Source organism: Neoarius graeffei, chromosome 3 (assembly GCF_027579695.1).
Source record: "Neoarius graeffei isolate fNeoGra1 chromosome 3, fNeoGra1.pri, whole genome shotgun sequence".
Lineage (NCBI taxonomy): Eukaryota > Metazoa > Chordata > Actinopteri > Siluriformes > Ariidae > Neoarius > Neoarius graeffei.
In genome coordinates this window covers 33,956,715-33,968,378 of record NC_083571.1, presented here as the reverse complement: position 1 = coordinate 33,968,378, position 11,664 = coordinate 33,956,715, and the positions used below count along the sequence as shown (strand labels likewise).

The 11,664-nt window shown below is 41.3% G+C and overlaps 1 protein-coding gene across 4 annotated transcripts in view; it reads right to left on the bottom strand.

The window, feature by feature from the left end:
* Positions 1–1,570: 1,570 nt before the first annotated feature.
* Positions 1,571–11,664, bottom strand: part of LOC132883292 (uncharacterized) — a 40,486-nt gene continuing 30,392 nt past the window's right edge. For 3 of the 4 annotated variants that reach the window (XM_060916725.1, XM_060916723.1, XM_060916724.1), the window contains exons 9-10: positions 7,902–7,973; positions 1,571–3,088 (exon numbers count right to left, since the gene is read on the bottom strand). In XM_060916725.1, coding sequence (XP_060772708.1) covers positions 2,730–3,088; positions 7,902–7,973 — 431 coding nt within the window. In that variant the 3' untranslated portion in view covers positions 1,571–2,729. Of the gene's footprint in view, positions 3,089–5,217; positions 5,956–7,901; positions 7,974–11,664 lie in introns of those variants that run through there. The other variant, XM_060916726.1, reaches the window with a different exon arrangement.

The following is an 11,664-nucleotide window of genomic DNA, read 5'->3' as shown; positions in this document are numbered from 1 at the left end:
CACTCCGCCCTGAACAGCGAGTGCCCTCTGGAGGGTGCGCACTCCGGCCCTGCGCAGCTCACACAGCGTGCGAGTGTAGTGCACGAGCAGTGATTCGGGACTGAGCCGCTGTGCGCAAGTCACTTACCACTTGCAAGTGGAAGGATGGCAAGCCTAAAGACCATCATAACTACACAATGGGCAGTATTTGCATCAGTATTTGCAGTATTTTCATACTTTTATACTCTTTAATGAAAGGTGATACAAGGCGGAAGTCCGCGCCGTTTTTCAGCAGTCGCGTCACATGACCAACGCCAGCGAATCAGGAAGGTGGATGTCACAGTGACGTTGTCCAATGACGGTGCCAGCTAGAGCTCAGCACAGCGTATCCGTGTATTCTCAATGTTTACACAGCACCGGATCAGACACGATCTGGATTGAATACGTGGACCCTGGTGGATTCCCGTTTCCAGGCGTTTCAATGTAAACGGACAGTGCATCCGCGAAGAAAACGAGACAGATACGGTCTAATGTAAACTTGGCCTCACAGTATCGGGACAAGTGAAACACAGGTCTCAGGTGTTCCTCCCACGATATACGGTAGAATGGCCGTGCATTACACCCAGTCAAAAGGGCAATGGATATGCGCACTGCAAACTGTGTAGAACTGACATTAACATCACTCATGGTGGTCGCGATGACTGCACGCGGCATGTCAACTCCAAAAAAAAAAAAAATATGGAGTATGCTGAAATGGGGGCGGCACGGTGGTGTAGTGGTTAGCGCTGTCGCCTCACAGCAAGAAGGTCCTGGGTTCGATCCCCGTGGCCGGCGAGGGCCTTTCTGTGCGGAGTTTGCATGTTCTCCCCGTGTCCGCGTGGGTTTCCTCCGGGTGCTCCAGTTTCCCCCACAGTCCAAAGACATGCAGGTTAGGTTGACTGGTGACTCTAAATTGACCGTAGGTGTGAATGTGAGTGTGAATGGTTGTCTGTGTCTATGTGTCAGCCCTGTGATGACCTGGCGACTTGTCCAGGGTGTACCCCGCCTTTCACCCGTAGTCAGCTGGGATAGGCTCCAGCTTGCCTGCGACCCTGTAGAAGGATAAAGCGGCTAGAGATAATGAGATGAGATGAGATGCTGAAATGGCAAGTCTGGCGGAAAGTAAATCTGGGGGTATCCAGCAGTTTTTTACGAAATCTGTGGGTGAAAAGACACGGAACGTGACCCGTGCTGAAGCGGTGATGGTTGACCTATGCTTGGAGTTGAACTTGCCGATTAGTGCCATGAAATGTGAGTTAAACTTATTCAGTTTCTTTTTACATGTCTGATTTTTATTCACTGAAATATCAAACACTGGCTGTACTTCTTTAATTCAAAGTCTTTTCAGTGTTGCAAGTGCAAATGTACATGTAGTATGATCAAAAACAGAATTTTATGATTAGTGCTGTTGGGATTGTGGCAAAAAATTGATCATTCCACTGTTTTAAATACAATTATAAATGTCATTTTATTCAATGTCTCATCTGAAGCATTATGCTGAAGTAAATACTTTGGGACATAAATATTGGGACATTAAGATAACAATGTCGGACTCTCTTTGGCATGAAATAAGAATTTTTTTAAAAAATTTTATTAGAATCCGTTAACAGGTAGAACATTTTGCCAGGCAATATAATATAATACTTTTGAGGAGTTACATTCAATACCAATGATTGGTAGTCAACCGTAATGTCTGCAAACAGGGAACACTATTGTATTTAGAAAAATGTGATATATTGTATGCTCTAGAAATTTGTTGAGTGGAAATTCAGTTGAGATGGCTGCTAGTGTTTTGTTTATTCAATTCACACAAAACAGTACTTTTTAATAATTTACATGTTAAACATATTGGTATATATACACCTCTTTATAATGGGAATGCGCATAAATTAATGTTACTGAAAGTCATTCCAAAATACTGAAAAACGTTTTCAAGAATACTGAAATTCAAAATTTGGGGTAGGCATCTCTGAAATTGCTGTTTAGTGTTGGTATTTGCTGTTGTAGCTAAAGCCACATTGCCATCACATCACTGGCATAATTTGATTAAAACAAAATGAATATGAATGTCCCATTGTTAATCAAGTTGTAGTCTCGCTGTAACCAGAATGTTGATGGCAGGCTACTTTTGTAAATAGGTTTTTTTTTTTTTTGAGTTTGATATTTTTTGTAAATAGTATGACTGCCTTCAGGTATCAGAGGAAAATGAGGAGGGAACTTACTAACATCGTCCGTCCACTCTTTAATTAAATACGGATCCGGTAGGCGATGTCCACTTGTTAGAGTTAACTTATTTATGTAGCATTCTCGATCTTGTAACAATAATTGTTTTGCATAATCTGACAGCTCATAATGCCGGTCTATGGGCAGCACCATTGTTTCTGAGTCCAGGCTGCGCGCACATCCTGGCAACGGTCGGTTTGTTTACAAACATGCGAAGGGGTCTATAGTATAGTAGGTTTCATTATTATAAACCTACACTACTGTGACAGCTGCTGCTATAGAAAATTAATCAACAAATCAAGACTTCGACAGCGCTGTAGTATAAAACAATATACCGGAGAAATCGTCATGTCTATATAGTGTGTGTGTTTGGTTTGGCATTCACTTTTTGATGCCTGAAATATGATTACAGTCAGAACAAACACTAGATTTGTTCTCTTGTAATCTGTAAAGCAGGCAGAAGAAAAAGAAAAGGATGTGGCAGGATTTTAACATTTATTTCCTTCTCTCTTTTGTGATGTACTCTGATCCATACAGAACTCGAAACTCTGCGACATGTTTCTCTTCCTTGTCCACCTTGGATAATTGTGCTCTCTTCTAATCCTTTTCAGAAGATGTCCTGAAAGCAGTGTCCTGTGTCCCCCAGCTGCTGCCTTTCGAAAAGACGTCCGTCTGCAGTTGCTTGTGCCGAACGAAGACAGTGCTGAGGCCAGATCAGCGTCTGATTTCATGGTTTTAAAACGAGAAATGAACCTCTGCACTGGGATGGTGAAGGTGTGTGGATTGTCCAGGACTTTGTCTCGGACTGAGTCGAATACCTGGATCAGTTCCTCCACTAGGTGGCTGGCTGCGTTAACAAAAAGAAGGAAAAAAAAAAACGTGCGAATTCCAGCATTGTAAGGTTTTAATAAGAAAAACACAGCAGACAGAGATAACGTTAAAGGTATAGTCAGGTGTCAGGACTTTCATTTAATATTAGCACTTCTTTGTATCACTCTAGATCCCTTTCTTAAGCCCGGCACACACGAGCGATTTTCCGTCACTTGGTCGTGCAATTTTTTGACATGAGCGAAAAATTGCTGCATGTGCGAATATTTGCGACAGCGATTTTTTTGTTGCTTGCAACAGATCGCAGGTACCAAACATGCCTGATATTCTGCAACAATAATTCGAAATAAAAATTTTAAAAAATTGCCAATCGCTGACCTGGTGCAGAGATATCGCCGTGTGTGTGTGTGTGTGTGTCTTTGCAATAATGAGACGATCACCTCCAAAGGCTAAGCCAATCCCCACCTGCAAAGTAGTCACGTGATTTCCATGTGACTTGCATCCCCCTCCCCAAATCGCCCACTGGTCGCAGATAACGCGCACACCTCGCAATTGGTTTACAGGAAGATTTTTGTTTGGTTATCCTCGTAATTGGTTTACGGGAAGATTTTTGTTTGGTTATCCTCGTAATTGGTTTACGGGAAGATTTTGTTTGGTTATCCTCGTAATTGGTTTACGGGAAGATTTTTGTTTGGTTACACAAATTCTAGACAATTTGGCCGGAGTTTCTCTAAGCTCCGGTGAGGTGGGACGAGGGCTGATAGGGCATGCCCGCCCTCTGAGCACCAATACACGTCAAGAAGAGCAAGGATTGACTCAAGCATACATCTCTTAATATTGTTAAAGGTCCCATGGCATGAAATTTTCACTTTCTGAGGTTTTTTAACGTTAAAATGAGTTCCTCTGACCTTCTTAAGTCACCCCAGTGGCTAGAAATTTCATAATGTGTAAACCAAACTATGCCCAACATTTGAGAATGGCGCGTCAAAACGGCGCGTTGATAAGCTCTTCCCTTTACCACGTCAGCAAGGGAGATGATCCCCACGCCCCCCCACTGGATTCCCACCCACTGTATGGATTGCCCCGCCCAGTTGTAATGAGGAGACCACAGACATCCTATTACGTAGACGGAGCATCCAATGTAAATTCTAAAAGCGCTGACGAGACGCAGGGCCGCCATCTTGGAGTGGTGATACGCTGCAGTCAGTGTAATGCGCTGGCAGCGCTGGCTGCATTTTTTTGTCATACACAGCAGCACACACACACATATATCATTAACCTTATCATTTTAATGGCTAAATATCACATACACAGAGGTAAATTCCTGGGCAGCAAGCCATCATTCTGTGCCTTTCAGAATGAAATGAGCCAATATGTGTATTCTATACTGTGTTCCCCCAATTTGAAAGCTAATAGGACTATCAATGCTTGCGCTGAACTCTGTATATATTTTTAACTTGCCTGTAAATCTGTAACCCCCTGATAGCAATAGCAATTACAATTTTATTAAATGTGCTTATTTGTAATTACTAGTAATGACATTGACATTGATCTTTTTTGTTACTGTGTAATGTACTGCCAATTGATTTTTCTTTAATAAAAAAATAAATTTTGTCATACATGTAGCTATGATGGGCGGCACGGTGGCGTAGTGGTTAGCGCTGTCGCCTCACAGCAAGAAGGTCCGGGTTCGAGCCCCGTGGCCGGCGAGGGCCTTTCTGTGCGGAGTTTGCATGTTCTCCCCGTGTCCGCGTGGGTTTCCTCCGGGTGCTCCGGTTTCCCCCACAGTCCAAAGACATGCAGGTTAGGTTAACTGGTGACTCTAAATTGACCGTAGGTGTGAATGTGAGTGTGAATGGTTGTCTGTGTCTATATGTCAGCCCTGTGATGACCTGGCGACTTGTCCAGGGTGTACCCCGTCTTTCGCCCGTAGTCAGCTGGGATAGGCTCCAGCTTGCCTGCGACCCTGTAGAACAGGATAAAGCGGCTAGAGATAATGAGATGAGATGTAGCTATGATAAAGGATAGCGGCGGGGTTATTATTCATAGTTGGCTTCACGTTAATAGAATATCCTGATATTAAGTGAACAGACGTCGGAGATTGTTGAAGTTGAGGAAACGGTGATTAATATCCTACAAAAAATGTGTGAATACTAAATACATTAGATATAAACACCTTAACGTTTTTCTATCGGCTACAACCACCAACCTGTTGCAATGGATAGGGTAAATTCAGGTAAAGTGGGACACTTTTTTAAATAAAATGCGGTTTTAACAATCTAAATCCATTATAATGATTCAAATGTGTGTATGTTTTCTTTAAATAGATTGTTAAGAACATATCAAAGGGGAAATTAATCTAGTCAGTGAATTTATAAGAGCCTTTTACATCCTTCAACACAATCTGACCCCCCTTCAGCAAAGCTGATGTATTCAGGTTGAGTGGGGCACTTTGTTTGGTATGTAGGACAATGTGTGATGACCATATATTGACCACAAACATTTTTTTTTTGTTTTAAAGCATATCAAAACATTTATTTATAACAAATTAATGTCAAACATAAAAAATATAACAATGTAGTAAATGAAAAAACTAGTAAATAAATAAAAAAGGTAGTATATGAATAAACATTTTAATAACAATATATATAATATTAGCATACAACATTAAAACATGACTTGTGAAACCACTTATCACACTTACAGCAGGCCACCCATTCCTCCATTGCCTTTCGGTCACTTGCATCCCCCATACACCCCCTTGCAGACAGTATAATAATAATAATAGGATGTCTATGATCTTGCGCTTATCTCACCACTCCAAGATGGCGACCGCATTTCTCGCGTCAGAACAGCCAACGCTCCGTCTACGTAATAATAGGATGTCTATGGAGGAGACCATAGAGGACACAACAACATGGCATCACCTAAGCGGGCGAAACATGGAAATTGTGCTGTACATGGATGTGACAACACAGAAAAGAGTCTGTTTTTACTGCCGACGGGAGAGCCCCTGAAGACGCAGTGGCTTAATTTTATTTACTTCAATAATATGCCGTCGAGTCTACCTAAGACGGTGTATGTTTGTCGGAAGCATTTTCCTGAGGAATGTTTCCACAACTTGGGACAGTACAGGGCAGGTTTTGCACATCAACTGTCACTGAAGCCTGGGTCCGTACCAAGCATCCCTGCCACATCAGCCACAAACACCGAACAAGTAAGTGTATAACTGTTAAGTCATTTTGCCGTGTTTTAAAATCGGTGCGTTAGCCTAGCAATGGCTACATTAGCTGTGCAGCTAACCGCTTCCTGCAGTTAGCCAGGTAATCTGCGCTACAAAACTAAAGAGCATGCAGCATGCTCTGTTAAACTGAGTTTAGTCTGGAAATTGACTGTAACTTATGAGCTTATGTTTGACTATTGCTCTGCAATGCATGTCTTCTGTTGGATAAGCGAAATGTTGTTGTAGTTGCTGCTGCTTCTATCCTCTTTGGTTATGGAGTGCATGTTCAAGCCTAGGGTATTATACGTTCGTAAACTACCACTCCGAACACTCTCACTCTCTGTGTCACGTTGAGTTTACGAAAGGAGTCCGAAGGAGAACGGGGTTTTGTCTTAGCAGCGTGGCTACAGGCGCTGATAGCAGCGAGTATGTGTGCGTGCAGCTTGGTCAAGCCCCCCCCATGGCCCGCCCCCACCCTCTACCCTTCCCTGCCTCCTGCTTCTCATTAGCAAAACGGCGCACTGGGAAAAGCGCTGAAATGGGGCTTTCTCCCAGGAGGCTATATTTACGTGCCGAGGGTTCATTTCGAGAAAGGCTGCGGATATAACATCCGGAAACCTCCACGAGCCCGTTTAAAGCATCAACAAACCACCATGCCATGGGACCTTTAATATTCTACTCCATTCTATTTTACTATTTCAGCTAGAAGGCTAGAATTCTTCTGTGACCTTGTGTCTCACTGTGTACTGTACTGTTGTGATGACACATTGCTCGAGACATAATACTGATATCTTTTTGAACACTATCAGGACATGACCTGCTCAAGGTCTGACTACAGGCTCAGTTTTGAATTATTCTCATGCAGGCATTTGCAATGACTAATATCCCTTGAGATCACACCTCAGCCCGGTAGATGGCGGTAATACACATCGATTGTTAACCGCCAATAAATCGACAGAAGAAGAAGATAATACGCACACGCAGCGACCCGAGAGGGAAAACTTGCATCCAAAAATTGCAATATGCTTGTGACGAGAAGTTGCTCATGTGTACCAGGTTTAGGTTCATGTGACTAAAATGTTCTACACTTCATTAAAAAAAAAAAACTGCTTTCCATCCAGTCAAAACTCAAGCTACACCACATTGTACCACATGTATCAAGCTGGACAATTGTATTTATAAATGTCCTTATTTGGAAAAACATTTGTATCACATGTTTCTCTTCGGAGTTTTACATTCTAAAAATTACACATTCATCGCGATTTTGTTGTTTTCAGCTCTCTGTGTGCACTCTTTGCCCGTTATGGAGTTTAGTGGGCGTGGCTAACTGTAAACAAGCTGTGCCGTAAAAGTGCTGGGTAATTTCAACATATCGACTAACGCACACAAGCAGAAAGAAAATCAGTAAAACTTTTGTAAATTTGGCAGGAATTTTAGTTCAGTTTAGCCAGGAAAACATTTGCACACACGATTTACAAACAAAACCTAGTTTTGCATCTTGATTCTGTCCGTTTTACAACGGTTTCAGTAGAGAACCGAAGATTAGGACAGTTTACATAAAGTTACTAATAAAGTGTACGTTATAAAGAGCCCATAGTGTAGGGTTTACTTGTGTCAGTGGGAGGTTGGGAAGCCTGTGCTTGCTCCGTATCCACTTCTCTGGTGGTGTCTCCGCCCACTTCTGTTTACACAAGGCAAGGCAAGGCAAGTTTATTTATATAGCACATTTCATACACAATGGCAGTTCAATGTGCTTTACAGAAGTAAAAACAAAACAGTAAACAATAGAGAATAAAATTACATAAAATAATTTTATTTTTATACTAATATAATATTAAAAGAATTAAACAATTAATTAAAATAATTAAAAAATTAAAAGAAAATAATAAGAATTAAACAATAGTAGAAATAAAATAATAAAATGTAGTAGTTCAAATAGGAGGAGAAAAAGAAAAAAAAAGTTAAAGTAAATTTGAAACATGCAGAGAAAGTAAAAATTATAAAAAATGTAAAGAAGACAATATTAATTATTTAACAGAAAGCATCTGAGAACAGCTTGGTCTTTAACCTAGATTTGAAGCTGCCAACAGCAGGAGCATTTTTAATGTCCTCTGGGAGTTGGTTCCATAGCTGTACTGCATAGTAGCTAAAAGCTGCTTCACCACACTTTGTTTTAACAACAGGTTTTAATAGTAAATTTTTCTGCTGCGATCTGGTAGATCTGATTGGGTTAGGCCGCTGCAACATATCAGAGAGGTAATTGGGCCCTGTACCATTTAGAGATTTGTACACCAGCAGCAAAGCTTTAAAGTCAATTCTGTAGCTTACTGGAAGCCAGTGAAGGGACCTTAGAATTGGAGTAATGTGCTCTGTTCTTTTTGTTCGTGTGAGAACCCTCGCCGCTGCATTTTGAACCGGCTGAAGTCGTTTGATGGTCTTTTTTGGCAGGCCTGTGAAAAGGCCATTGCAGTAATCAACCCTACTAGAGATGAAGGCATGTATAAGTTTTTCCAGATAATTTTTTGACACAAGTCCTCTTATGGCCCTTTTCCACTACCCTTTTTCAGCTCGCTTCAGCTCACTTCAGCCCGACACGGCTCGCGTTTCGACTACCAAAAAACAGCACGACTCAGCTCGCTTCAGCCCTGCTTAGCCCCTAAAACTCGCACCGTTTTGGAGTGGGGCTGAAGCGAGCCAAACCGAGCTGAGTGAGGCTGGGGGCGTGAGCAGACACTCCCCTGTGCACTGATTGGTGAGGAGGAGTGTCCTCACATGCCCACACACGCCCCGCGAGCACGCTGGGATCTGTAAACACCGTAAACCCGGAAGAAGAAGAATTACGAATTACGAGAATTTCTGAAGCCTTATGCGCCTCGCCTCATCTATACGCTCTTGCCAGTATCTGTTGGCATTGTCGGTGACAACAAGCCACAGAACCAAGACCAGCAACCCTAACGACTCCATGTCCATGTTTATTGTTTACTATTCAGGTCGTGAGACTACCGCTTAAAAGCTCACTGATGTCACTGTTTGCGCTGCTTAACGACATCACGTGACGTCCACCCACTTTCGCTAACTCCACCCAATGTGTCCACCCACTTCCAGCCAGCACGGTTCAGCGCGGTTGTAGTCGAAATGCAACTCCAATAACCTCACTCAGCTCGACTCAGCACGGCACGGCTCTGCCGCGTTTGTAGTGGAAAAGCGGCATAAGTTTGGAAATGTTTTTTTAGGTGATAAAATGCCGTTTTAGTGATTGCTTTCATGTGACTGTCAAAGTTTAGCTCGCTGTCAATGAAAACACCAAGATTTTTAACCATTTCTTTAGTTTTAATCCCTTTTGTGTCAAGAATAGTGGTAATCCTGAGTCTTTCATCTTTTTTTCCAAATAGAATTACTTCTGTTTTATCTGTGTTCAGCTGAAGAAAATTTTGTGACATCCAGCTGTTGATTTGATCGATACACTGGTAGAGACATTCAAGGGGGGCATAATCATTAGGTGATAGAGCAAAATAAATTTGGGTGTCATCTGCATAGCAGTGATACAAAATTGAATTGTTATTGATAATTTGCCCAAGTGGGAGCATATAAAGGTTGAAAAGTAATGGTCCAAGAATCGACCCCTGGGGGACACCACAGGTCAAGGACATTGACGTTGAGGAACAATTTCCCATGGTAACAAAGAAGCTTCTATCTTTTAAGTATGAATTTAACCAATTGATAACTTTACCAGTCAATCCAACCCAGTGTTCAAGTCGATATAGCAGTATGTTGTGATCAACAGTATCAAAAGCTGCACTGAGGTCCAGTAATACCAGGACCGATGTTTTGCCTGCATCAGTATTAAGACGCATGTCATTTATAACTTTAATCAGCGCTGTTTCAGTGCTATGATTGGCACGAAATCCTGACTGAAAATTATCAAAACGGCTGTTTGATATCAAGAAGGCAGTTAATTGATTGAAGACAATTTTTTTCCAGGATTTTCCCGATGAATGGTAAATTTGATATTGGCCTGTAGTTATTTAACACTGAAGGATCCAGATTATTTTTTTTAAGTAGGGGCTTTACAACGGCTTTTTTTTTAGGGACACAGGAACAACGCCAGTCTCCAGGGATGTATTTATAATTTGAAGCACATCTGTAATTATAAGATGAAGAACAGACTTAAAAAAGTTGGTGGGCAGAATGTCCAATTCAGATGTTGAGGAACTGAGATTTTGTACAGTTTTTTCAAGAGTCTCATAATCAATTAAACAAAATTCTGACATTGTGTTGAAGTTATCTATCTGTGTCATTGGTGATTGCAGTTTTTCAATTTTTTGCAACTGAGATATATTATGAGGAATATTCTGCCGTATTTTATCAATTTTACCTTTGAAAAAGGATGCAAACTCATTGCATTTATTAACTGAGAGAAGTTCAGGTGCTAATTGTGGTGGTGGATTAGTTAGCTTCTCTACTGTTGAAAATAGCACACGGGCATTGTTCATATTCCTGCTGATGATGCTGGAGAAGAAAGACTGTCTTGCTTTACGAATTTCATAATTATAATTACAAAGCATCTCTTTATGGATTTGATAATGGATGTGAAGTTTAGATTTGCGCCATTTTCTTTCAGTCTTTCTACATTCTCTCTTTAGCAGTTTAACTGCCGGGTACTGCTTCCATGGTGCTTTCTGCTTATCATTGACTCTTGATTTTGAATGGAGCAATATCATCCATAATTTGGGTCATATTTAAATTAAAAATTTCCAATAAATCATCTAGAGTGTCTGACATTTTGGTTGAGTTCTGAGAGAGAGCTTGCTCAAAGAGAGCACGTGTTGTCTGTTATGACTCTCCTCCCTATAGTCGTTGAGCTATTCTGAATGTGAGGAGACATAGAAACTTCAAAGAAAACACAGAAATGATCGGATAAGGCCAGGTCAACAACAGTAGTAGAAACAGTAAGACCCTTTGTGATGACGAGGTCAAGAGTATGACCACGAGAGTGGGTCGGCCCCTGTACATGTTGTACTAGGTTGAAGTTGTCAATAATTGCAAGTAGTTCTTTGGCATAAGTGTTATCAGTATTATCTACATGCAAGTTGAAATCCCCAGATATAATAAGACAATCAAACTCTAAGCAAATGACTGACAACAGTTCACCAAACTCTTCAAGAAAGAATTTGGCTGAATGTCTCGGAGGCCTATAAACAGTTAATAATAATATGTTAGGACAGCATGTAACAAGTGCACATAAGTGTTCAAAGGACGTAAAATCACCAAGTGAGGATTGTTTACATTGAAAAGAGACTTTGAATATATTTGCGATCCCTCCACCCTTCCCTTGTCGGGTAACATTCAAAAAATTAAAATTTGGGGGAGCT